We start from the raw sequence: 11,423 nt of genomic DNA, 5'->3' as shown, positions 1-11,423 counted from the left end.
CCCCCCCCCCCCCCTTCCCTCCCCAGCCCGAGCTTGGAGCCGCGGCCAAAGGCGGGACTCAGGGGAGGGAGGCAGCGATTTTCTGGGACGGACCTGCCGGGGCGCGCCGGCCCCGTCGGGCGCGGCGTGTTCAGAGGAAGCCATATTCGGAGAGAGTTAGTCCCACAGACATGCACCAGAGAGAGCGCGGAGGGAGCTGCGCCGTTTCCCCTCGCCGCGTCGTGCTGGCGCACTCTAGATATGCGGCGCGCGGCTATATGTGTATGATGTTTCTGGATTTTGGGGGGAACCGAAATGCACTGGACAGTCCAAAGGTCCTTCTGTCAGTGACAAAATTCAAAAAAAAAAATGCCCCATTCCTGAACGGCCTCGGCGCCTTGTCAAGGTGGGCGAGGCTCTTTCAGAGCGACGGACCGAAAACCGAAGACCTCTACCGCGTAGCGAGAAAAGTGCGCCGGGCACAGCGCGTGCGCTCAGGACCACGCGCCGCAGGAGAGCGATTGGGCGTGGTCACATCATTTGGCGCTGCAAGGCTGCCGACTGACCCTAGAGCGCCGCACTCAGCGCAAAGGAGCAGACGTGGACGATGGCGTAAGCGCTGCCGAAGCAGAGCAGCAACGTGGTCGGCAGGCGGAGCGGGCCTGGAATCGCCATGCACACGCGTACCAGAGGCGGAGCACTCCCGCCGCGACCACAACCGCCCGGTCGTCATCCGCCGCTGCTGCAGTCTTGCTTGATAATAACGCAGCTCTCTTCGCCAGCCTCCTCGTCGAGTTGGCGCATATGGGCGTCCGGAGGGTGGCGCGAGCTCTGAGTCCTTGGTGCGCGCAAAGCCCGCGAACAAGGCCTGCTAAAGAAAAGAATTTTCGCTGCCAAGATTCTACTCGTGCAGGTTGGCGCACATACTGAGCGGCAGCTGCGCTGGAAATAAGGAAGAGGCGCGTCACTTCATGCGGAAGCTCGACAAACACACAGCGAGGGCGACAGCAAGAGTTGAACGGGAGGCGCCGGACTCAAAAGACACCGCCACATTCCTGAGACGAGCGAGGGCAGCCTCCTTAAAGGCGAAAGGGTCTAGATTTGGAGCGCTCGCCGAAGAGGAGTACGACAAAATAGCGCCCGTGATTGCCTGCACGCTACCCGCACTCACGGACTCCATGCATACCCGAAAGAAAGAGAAGGGCCGCTCGCGGGAGAGGTGACGAGTGAACTACAGGTAGTGGGGAAGGCAGCCTCGATTGCCATACAGACATGGGTGCGAAACAACGACAAGACCAAGGCACGGGCAGAGGAACGAGAGAAGAATATAGGGTGGATAAAGCGCCTGTTCACGGCATGGAGGGTGAGCCACACCGAACGTACCGAGCGAAGAGCCGAGCGGAAGGAGGACGGGGAAGATGACTCCGAGGAGGACGAACCAGTGGAAATCCAGTTGTCAGATGTCACGATGCATCCGAAGGGGACCCCAGCGCCGGCATCATCCGTAGAGGCACGAGTGTTCGAAGAGAGAGTGGACCTGAGCAACAATATGACCTGTAGGCAAATGATCGGAGTGGGAGTCAGAAACGTGGTCCTTGCGCGAGGGGAGCTCGATAGACTCGAGGGGCCAGGATACGCCGCGAGGAGGACGGAGTTGCGCCGAAAGGCGAAAGAAGCCGCGAGAACAAGGGACCGGCAGGCGGCGGCGTCACAGGACGAGGCAGAAGGGAACGACGCGACAGAGGAGGAAATGACAAGGGAGAGAACGACGAGAGTGGGACGACCGCGAGGTGGCATGAAGGTTGCAGCGAGAATCGGAGAGAGACTGCGAATAGAGATAGGAAGAGGCAGACTCCCTAGGGTGGGCGACGGCTAGCGCACCACACACCTCTCCTTAAAATCCCTGTGTGGTGGCGGCGTGCCGTCCTCCCATCCCTCCCTTGGGTTGTCTGTTTTCTTTCTTTCTTTCTTTTACTCGTGCAGGTGGGGACCCTGTCCTTCTCCCACCCCTCGTTTGGCGTGTCGGTTTTATTTATTTAACTGGGCATGGGACTGGCGCGCACGAAGATAAACAAACTTACTGACTGGCCTCGCTTTCCTCTTCGGGGATGTCTCCTCCTTTCTTTCTTTCAAAAGAGATTTTTAGTAACACTTTTTTCTTTTTTCTTTCAGAGCCTCCCCCACCCACCCACCAACCAAGAGAAGAGAGTCTCCCAACCAACCCAACACACACTCCCTTTCTCTCTCACACAGCCGACAGGCACGACACAGCCAGGCGAAAAGAATCCTTAATGTTAGCGTCATCTTGTAGTGAACAGGTAGTGAACAGGCCGACTTCGTGGTTTGAGCTAGGGTTTGAGCGCCCAGCGCAGACCAGGCGCAGACCGACCGACCGCAGGGGGGGGTCCGGTCGACGGCCGCGGAAGACCGCAGACCGGAGGGGGGGTCCGGTCGGTCGGACTCGGAGCGCAGACCGATGCATGGGCCATGGCCATGGGGGGGGGGGGGGGGAGGGTCGGTCAGGTTGGTTCGTGGGTCACACCGCACACGCTCGCCGCAGCTGTGAATAAATTAGTCTCTCGAAATACTAGAGGCACAAAAGCGCCCTCTCCCCCCGTGTAATCACTCCTCGTCCGGAGCGGCTGCGCTCTAGTGTCTAGAGAAGTTAACGTTGGGTCGGAACACAAGCTCGTCAATGTCCCCGCCCACGTCGAGCCGATGTGAGCCCGGTGTGCGGTGAGGGCGGAGGCGATGTGTCTCGATCACAAATCTGCGCTGGCAAGTATATTTTCATCGGAAGGGACGATGCGCGCGTACTGTGTAGAACTGGAGTGTGGAGCGCTGCCACAGAGATTGTACAGAGGTCAGAGCGACGGCAAGCACAATCAGGCCTAACTACGCCGCGTGGATGCTCCACATACACGTATGTGAGTCGGGCTGGCTCGAGCCTCCTTCGTTGCGTAACTAGTTTGCATAGCGAAAACCGGCGATTTCGAAGCCTGTGGTGTGGCGGTTGGGTTCGCTAAGACGAGGAGGGGGAGAGAGCGTTGAGGGGGCTCACGGCACAAGGACACGGACCGAGGGGTCGGTCGTCACACCTCCCGCCGCCGAGAGAGCGACCGACCGGAGGGGGGGTCCGGTCCACCTCGGGGGCAGACCACCGACCGGCGGGGGGGTCCCCACGAAGTAGAGGGGGTGGGTACAAAGTGACGCTCGTAAACATCGCCGTGCACGTAGATAGACAACAACACACTCGACGCCCCCCCCCCCCCCCCCGCCCTCACCCTAAACCTTGTAGCCGCGGCCTTTCGGAAGTCCCGTCCTGCAGAAGCGTGCTCCAAGCGTGCAAGTCAGCTCCGTAACGACTATCAGTGGCTGGTATGAGCACACACCGGGAACACTGCGCACGTCCACGTCGACACAACGGTATGGCAGTCGACGCACGCGGCCTACTCGAGGATGGCCTCCTGACCGCGCCTCAGATCAAGGCGCGCGCGCTGCACATCACCTTGCTCCTCGCCGCGGCCAACGCCATCGCCATCACTCTCCTGCTCGTCGTCGGCCAGTCGTACCCTCCCCTCGTGCCGGCCGGAGTGCTAGCCCTCTCCTTTGGCCTGCGGCATGCCGTGGACGCGGATCACATTGCAGCCATCGACAACGTCACCAGGCGGCTGATCGCCGACGGCCGCCAGCCGCTCCTGACCGGGCTCTGGTTCTCGCTCGGCCACTCCTCAGTCGTCGGGCTCATCTGCCTGCTCACCGCATTCGGCTCGCAGTACTTTCAGGCTCGTCGCCCCCGTCGCCACCGCCCTCGCCACCGCCGGCCTCACTACCGTCGCCGGCCAACCCGCCACCTGAGCCACCACTGCTCTTGCTCGTTGCCGCTCAGCCCGCCACCTAAGCCACCATCGCTCTCACCACAGGAGCACTTCAAGGCTGCAAAGGGCGTGGGGGAACTAGTCAGCCAGATCGTGAGCGCCGTCGTACTCTTCGCCATTGGCACGGCCAACCTCATCAGCCTGAGCGGCTCGTGCGCCCAAACACGAAGCGGCGAGGGCGCGGGCGAGCACTCGCACGGCGGCCTCTTTGTCCGGTGTTGTGGCGGGCTGCTAAAGACCATCGACAGCGAGTGGAAGATGCTGCTGCTTGGCTTCCTCTTTGGCCTCGGCTTTGAGACCAGCAGCGAGATCGCACTCCTTGCGCTCGCAGGCATGAGCCCGTCCCAGGGCATCCCGCCCGCCGCCACGCTCCTCCTCCCGCTCCTCTTCGCCACGGGCATGTCGCTAGTGGACACGCTCGACGGGCTCCTCATGTCTTGGGCGTACGGCTTTGCCGCCAAGGGCGGGTCTGGGTCCGGCATCAGCGCTGGCCGCCGCCGGCTCTTCAACCTGTACCTCACCGCCACCTCTTCTCTCATCGCGCTCGTTGTCGGTGCCCTGGAGGTTGTCGCGCGGACCCGCGACGGCGAGATCCGCAGAGATCCGCAGAGCGCGAGACTTGCCGTAATAGGTGCTCGGCTGCGTCCAAAAGGCGAGGCACCTCGAGGGACCGTTCTGGTTGGCGGTGAAGGACATCAACGACAAGTTCGAGTACGTCGGCTACGCCATCATCGCCTTTTTCGCCGTGTCGACCCTCGCCGCGCTCACCCTCTTCACGTGCCCGGTGGCTTGCGGCCACCTCTCAGAGAAGGGCGCCAGCGGCTCCGGCTGTCAGGGCGACTACGTACGGGCCGAGGGCGCGTGAGCCCCGAAAGTCCGAGGTGGTGCTCTAACAAGAATCGCATGCGGTGCATTGCGAAAGCCCGTACATCTGTATTCGGTGTCGTCGCCGCACTCTACGGGCATTATAGAGGGTCTAGACGGGGTGGGTGACGGTAGGAGAGTGCGGGGTGGGTGGGTAGGAGAGTGCGGGGTGGGTGGGTAGGAGAGTGCGGGGTGCTTACTGTCATACTGGCGTTATTTCTCTGGTAGGACGGGAACGAGATCATAGTGACGAGGGTCTTATGGTTATGCTCTTATCTCGAGAGATGAGTCGTACAGAGTTCGGAGCTCGAGGCTCGTCGGTGAGGACTCGTCGGCCGTCGCCGCGCGCCGGCCGGGGCGCACGCGAGACCCTAGGCCAGCCCTAGGCCGTAGAGGCGCGAGACAGAGAGGCCGAGACCGAGCAGGGTGCAGCAGTGGGAGCGGCTGACGGTGCGCTTCTGCCCGCGGTTCTGGCGCCCCGCCCACGCCGCCACGGCGGTTCCCGTGGGGGGTTCGCGGCGGCGCCGCGCGCACACATTGACGCATGACGGTATAAAAAATGAAAACGCGCGTGTCGCAAAAAGAGACAAGAATGCTGACAATGTGGTATGTGCAAAATGTGGACGCAGCAATTACTACAAGAAAGTGCGACTCGTTTAAGACCGTAGAACTGTGGCCAACGTCGCAACGAGCGCGAGACTCCCCAGCACAGATGACGCGGATCTCAGCCTTCATCGCATCATCGGCCATGGACATGACACATGCTTCAAAGATGAGGAGTACGTGTGCGTGCGCGATCGCGTATCCTAAAACGTCTGGCTCACGCGGCGAAGAGGTCCTCGGGAGCCTCAAGCCGCCGCAGCCGCTCGCCCGTGGCGGCGTTGCACTCCCAGACCTCCACGCCCAGCCCGCTCGGCGGCGACGCGGCAAGGATCTGGAAGAAGGAGGGCACCGTCTTCCTCACGCAGCGCGGCCCCTCAATCTTGATGCCTCGCACCTGCCGCAGCCCGACCGCGCGTCAGGGGGGCGCGGCTCGCGCAGTGCGGCGCGGGTGCGGCGGCGGCGGCGGCGGTGTCGCCTCGCGAGCGTCCGGAAGCGTCTATGAAGCGTCTATGAAGCGTCTATGAAGCGTCTATGAAGCGTCTATGAAGCGTCTTGAAAGTGTCTAGGAAGTGTCTAGGAAGCGTCCATGAAGGCGGCGCCTTGAGCGCGAGAGTGGCGAAGCACATCGCCATCCGGTGGTCGTGGTACCTATGCCAAGACCGCGTCACGCTCGACCGCAATCATCGTCGCGCGAGCAGCATCTGCCGCCGGGTCGACGCACGTCGCCACTGTCGCGTCGCCGAGGGAGGCGGCGGCGGTCGGGGCGATGGAGAGAGTGTCCGTCGCAACCTCCTCCTCGACGCTCGCCTGAGGGGTGTGCGAGGGCGGCCGCAGAGAGGTGGGAGGGGCGGGGCGGGAGGGCGCTTGCTCGAGGTGCGGGCCTCCTCCTCCCCCCTCCCCCCCCTCCTCCTTCCCACGCCCCCCTCGCGGGCGGCGATCACCTTGCACTTGCGCAGCTCGTCCCTCAGTGCCGCCACGCGCTCGCACTCTTGCTTGCGCAGCACGCCGAGCGAAGCGAAGGCGTGCGGCTGCGAGGCGAGCGGCGCGATGGCGATCGCCGTCATCACCTGTGGCCGGTGCCGCGGACGTGTCGCGGACGTGTCGCGGACGTGTCGCGGACATGCCAGCATGGCAATCGTGACCGAGTCGCCCAAATCCGTCGGCGCGTGCCGCGAAATGACACGCGGCGCCAGCTTCGCTCGCTTGGCCGGATCGGCCGCCGCGCCGCCGTCGCCGTCGCCGCCACCGTTGTCGCCTTCGGCCGCCGCCGTCGGCGCCAAACGTGGGAACTCTGCGTCGATCTGCCAGCCGGTTCCTCCCTCCCTCTTTGGGGGCTGGCAGGCGAGCACGCGCACCTACCGCAAGTGTCGCCCTCGAGGGCTTGCGCCTAGACGGGGTGGGCTCCGAGGGGAGGGGCAGGCCGCCGCGCCGGCAGGTGGTCTGGGAAGAGCGCGTTTGCAGCGTGAAAGTAGCTGGCGCTGGACGCGTCCGGCTCGACCTGGAAGTCGCCGCCGCCGTGCGGGAACGTCTCCACCAGCCGGCGCGTCATCTCGACGTACCTACCGGGATGGCTCCGAACGGGCTCCGAGGAGGCTCGCTCTCCACCGCTGGCGCGTCCTCTCTCGCCGCGCCTACACGGTCTCCAACGGCCGCCCGTGTGCGCCTCCGCCGTGAGGCAGAGGGGCCGCTCTCAGAGGATCGCGCGCGGGAGCTCGTCCGGGTTGGACCCCTCCGGAGTCGAGACGACCCACCTGTTCACGGCCAATGGCGTGAAGAGACGCAGCTCACGGCGTGCCGCACCCGCGCCGAGACGACCCACCCGCCGCGCGCGCTCGAGAGCAGCAGGGCGGACGCAAACTGCGACGAGTCGGACACGCTCACCAGCACCGGACCCGGCCGCGGCCCTCCGCCGTGCACGAGCGCCGGCAGCCGCTCATTGGGCGTGTCGACGCGGTACCCGAGCGCTCGCAGCGCTCGGACGAGCTCCGCCTGTGGGGAAGCTTCCGAGAAGGTTCGAGGAGGGCTCTGAGAAGATGTCCACTGAGTGGCTAGCGCGCCTGCGGCCGCTCGTGCATGCGCGGGACGCCGGAGAGGCGGTACACGCCGCTCCCCAGGCACACCATCGCCGTCAGGAAGCGGGCCGCAGTGCCGGCGTTCGCCACAAAGAGCTCGGTCGGCGCCTCCTCGGTGCCGCCCGGAGGCACCACGCCGCCGCAGCCGTGGACAGTGATCCGCCGGTTGGCCGCATTTAGTGGGTCGGCCGCCACCTCGACGTTGATGCCGAGCGTCCGCATGCACTCAGTCATCGCCTCAGTGTCCTCGGACCACAGCGCGCCCTGGAGCGTCACAGCGCCGTCGCCGAGCGCAGCGAGCACGATTGCGCGGTTGGTGATGGACTTGGACCCTGGGATGGCAATCTGGGCGGGCGCCGCCTTGAGTCGCGCCAGCGCCTCGGGGCTGAGCGGCACAACCTCGATTAGGTCGGGCAGAGGCATAGCTCTATTATGCTGACTCTCGGGATGGCCATCGCGACGAGTTTTTTTTTCGCCCTCTACCGAAAAAGAAACCCATGGCCGGGTCCCCTACCCCCGCACTGGCTGTGAACAGTCCCCGAACCCATACTGTGACCTGGTAGCATATTCGCATTTGCAGAGCCCCTTGCTACACACTACACAGAGGCAAAAAGAAAAAGTAGTTCCACGCCGCGGCGCAAGACGAGGGCGCCTTCGGCGAGTGGCTCGACGAGCTACCGTTCGAGGTGGCTGCGGCGACCGCCCGGCTGCTCAAGCACTAATTCTAATAAATAAAACGGACCACATCCGTCATCCCAAGCGTCCGTTGCGGCCACCACCCCTCGTTCGCCAGCTTGCTCAACATGAAAGGGAAACCTCTGCCTGGCCAAGAGGTTCTAGATCTAAACCAGCCCACCTGTCTTTGCATTGCTTGCCTTAGAATCAGTAACCAGCCTCCGGCGGGGCCCCCCGCTACCATCCAAACCCGAGTCCGGTCTACTACTCGAGTATCATACACCGTAGATAGAGGCTCAAGTGTGACATATAAGTCCACACACACACATATTACACATACACAAAGCAACTCTCACGACACACGGGCACCGGGTGGAGCGGCGGCGGCGGCGGCAGCAGCACGCGCGGGCGGACGGATTCGGACGGGGCGGAGCAGCGACCGCCTGGGCGGCCGCTGCTCTGTCTGCCAGGCGGCGCCGTCTGCCTGCGGGCAGCTCAAACGCGGTCAGGCGCGGGGAAGCGTGGCGGCGCGGGGAAACGCGGCGGCGGTGGCGGCGGCGGCGGCAGCAGCAGCACGCGCGGGCGGACGGATTCGGACGGGGCGGAGCAGCGACCGCCTGGGCGGCCGCTGCTCTGTCTGCCAGAGCGCGCCGTCTGCCTGCGCAGCTCGAGCGCGGTCAGGTGCACAGGGAAGCGTGGCGGCGCGGGGACGCGCGGCGGCGGTGGCGAGCAGGCGAGCGGCCCGCGCGCGGCGAGGCGGACAGGTGATCGGCAGGCGGGTGATGGGCCGGAGAGTGACCGCGCCCAGCGATCGGAGGCGAGCCGATCGTCGCTCGGCCGCAGCTGACCTCGAAGGCGTGCGGAGCGCGACTGTCGGTGTCGGGGGGCGGCCATCATGTGGCGAGGAGGGAGGACGACAAGTGCGCGTCGTACGGGTCGCTCTTCATCGGCCAGTCGAGCGGGGACGGTAGCGTCGGTCAAAGTGAGGGCCGGTGTGGGCCGGTGAGGCCGGCGAGATTCGTTGCGAGATACGGTTCGCGCCCAAACAAGTTTGGGACGCTCTTGGGGACGCGCCGCAAAATCAAGCCCATGGAAAGGGGGCTTCTGGGGCGGCCAAATTCACACCTCGCGGGACTACTTATGTTTTCGTAAACGTAGTTGTGGCCCCCCGCTACGTCGCACGAGTGCAACCGGGTAGCGGGGGGCTAAAAATGCCCTCGAAAGCGCCCGCCGGTGTGTGTCCAAAGATGTAGCGCTACAAGTTGGGGACGCATCCGACACACGGGCAGGTTTTCGCGCTTAGCAGCTGGCCAACGGTGATGACGCCGTCGCGTCACCGACGGCTCGTGCTTGCGTATGACAGCAACCCCTTGTCCGACGGCAGCGTCCTCGCGTCCGCCTCCGCCCGCGCGGCATCATCATTGTCCGCCTACACCACTGCGGCCGCGGCCGCACCCGCGGTGGCAGGGTTTCACACACGCCCAGGCGCAGGTGCAGCAGCAGCCAGTGCAGCAGCAGCAGCTAGTGCAGCAGCGCGTGATCACGCTTGCACACGCGATGGGCGGTCGTCATGTGCTGCAGGATGGGTCACTTTGGACGCGTCCCATCGGAAGGCCGCCGCTTCCACCCGGCTCCGAGAAGGCACAGCGAGGCGCGGTGCAATCAGTGGAAGCACCATCGGATCAAAAAGAACGCCGATGCTGCCCTACAGGCTGCGCAGACAGTGCTAGCTCTTTATAGCGAGGCGACCAGGCGCGAGATGTTCACTCTCGCGCCACATCCCTACAACGGGGTGCATTGTACCCACTTGCACGCCGGCACGAGCGCGGCGCCGCAGTGGGGCAAACGGGGCATCTGGGGCTAGCTCAGCTATGAGCATCACCTCTGCCGCTTCTCGCCATCCCCGAGGAGCAGCGCGCCCGAAGCAGGTGAGTCACGGCCGCTAGGTACAGCGAGCGCGGCGAGCCAGAAGCGAGAAGGGAACGTCAAGGAGAAAATCAGCAGATTCCAAGATTCAATCTCGTTTGACAAAATCCACACGGAGGTCGGGTAACTGTAGCCCTCAGCCGAATCTGCACGAGCAGGATTTTTGGAAGGACGATCAGGGGCACAGGTGGGGCTCTCCTGCTCCTGACAAGGGACACGACACCAACCACGCAACAACTCTAAAAATGCTAAAAATCTCTCTCTCCCAACCACGACAGGCTCGCAGCGCGGTGGTGCACTGTCTGTGGACTCCCAACTCCACTGGCGGTCCTCACGCCAAGTATGGGCGGTGCGCTCTTTCTTTTCTCTGCAGTTGGCTTGCATTTCGCGCTTCATGCGCCTCTTTCCTTTGACGAGTGTGGAAAACCTTCATGGGTGCAGCCAACTTACTCCCGAGGTCTCGGGATCCTCTGAATTGTCGGGCAGATCGCTCCTGAGAATCGCCTGCAATGCTTTCGCTCGCCCCTGTCGCCCTCTCCTTCACCGCGCCCGTCGCGCCGCTCGCGGCGGTGCGCACGCCGGCGCCGGAGATGTTCTTCTCCGGCTCCAAGGCGGCGGCGCCCAAGAAGGCGGCCAAGAAGCCCGTCAAGAAGGCTGCCAAGGCGGCCAAGCGCGGCGGCGGCAAGGATTACGCAAAGATCTCCACCCGCCGCACCGCTGGCTCGTTCGTCGACGTGACCGGCAAGCCGTACGTCGAGGTCGACACCTTCGTCCCGCAGTTCGACGAGATCGGGGTGCTTCCGCCCATCGGCCGCTGGGACCCGCTGCAGATCCGCGAGCAGGGGCCGGAGCGGTACCGCAGGTTCGTGGAGATGGAGATCAAGCACGGGCGGCTCGCGATGGCGGCCTTCCTCGGCGTCATCACCACCTACTCGGGCATCCGCTGGCCCGGCTACCTCTCCCTCGCGGAGGGCATCAAGTTCTCCGACCTGCCCGGCGGCGCGATTGCGTCGTGGGCGGCTCTGCCCACCTCGGCGTGGCTGCAGATCGTCCTCTTCATCTCCTTCCTCGAGGTGTACGCGCTGAAGCAGGACCCCGAGAAGGACCCCGGTGACGTCGTCCCCGAGGGCGTCGCGTGGGCGCGCTACCCCGACGGCTACGACGTCTGGCTTGGCGACGGCTCGACCAAGCAGGTGCCGCCGCCGCCGCCGCTCCCCACACACCATTCTACCCTCGCCCCCCCCCCCCCCCCCTTCCCGTCAATCTGCCGCCCCCCTCCCACGCGCCCCTCCCTGCCCCGCCGCAGGTCGGCGAGGACTAGCTCTTCCTCGGAAAGACCTGTTAGCTTCACCTTCGAGCGCTACAACGGTCGCTCTGCTAATGATGGGCATCTCCGGTGGATTACTCCCCTCCCCCTGTTTTTGTC

At 64.4% G+C, this 11,423-nt stretch overlaps 3 protein-coding genes across 3 annotated transcripts in view; 2 read left to right on the top strand and 1 right to left on the bottom strand.

Annotated features, from left to right (window-relative positions):
* Positions 1–3,407: 3,407 nt before the first annotated feature.
* EMIHUDRAFT_222469 (hypothetical protein) lies at positions 3,408–4,722 on the top strand (the record flags this gene model as incomplete). The annotated part of the gene is made up of 3 exons (XM_005793091.1): positions 3,408–3,713; positions 3,903–4,421; positions 4,489–4,722. 3 exons carry the CDS (start codon positions 3,408–3,410, stop codon positions 4,720–4,722), a joined length of 1,059 nt encoding a protein of 352 aa, XP_005793148.1.
* Positions 4,723–5,329: 607 nt separating this feature from the next.
* On the bottom strand, positions 5,330–7,820 carry EPSPS2 (EPSP synthase; the record flags this gene model as incomplete). Its single annotated transcript, XM_005793090.1, has 9 exons — positions 5,330–5,718; positions 5,924–5,972; positions 6,046–6,131; positions 6,266–6,391; positions 6,506–6,679; positions 6,754–6,883; positions 7,031–7,075; positions 7,144–7,313; positions 7,382–7,820. Coding segments are annotated over 9 exons (1,396 nt in total), but the record flags the coding sequence as incomplete, so codon positions are not given.
* A 2,686-nt stretch (positions 7,821–10,506) lies between these two features.
* The window catches only part of Lhcf63 (light harvesting protein), a gene marked incomplete at both ends in the record, with an annotated part of 1,195 nt that continues 278 nt past the window's right edge, over positions 10,507–11,423 (top strand). Inside the window, 2 exons of the mRNA XM_005793089.1 lie at positions 10,507–11,255; positions 11,304–11,365. Of these exons, the coding sequence (XP_005793146.1) occupies positions 10,507–11,255; positions 11,304–11,365 (811 nt within the window). The remainder of the gene's footprint in view (positions 11,256–11,303; positions 11,366–11,423) is intronic.

This window comes from Emiliania huxleyi (genome assembly GCF_000372725.1).
Source record: "Emiliania huxleyi CCMP1516 unplaced genomic scaffold EMIHUscaffold_103, whole genome shotgun sequence".
NCBI lineage: Eukaryota > Haptophyta > Isochrysidales > Noelaerhabdaceae > Emiliania > Emiliania huxleyi.
Note: the sequence above shows the minus strand (reverse complement) of the source record. Positions and strands in the feature narration are given on the sequence as shown.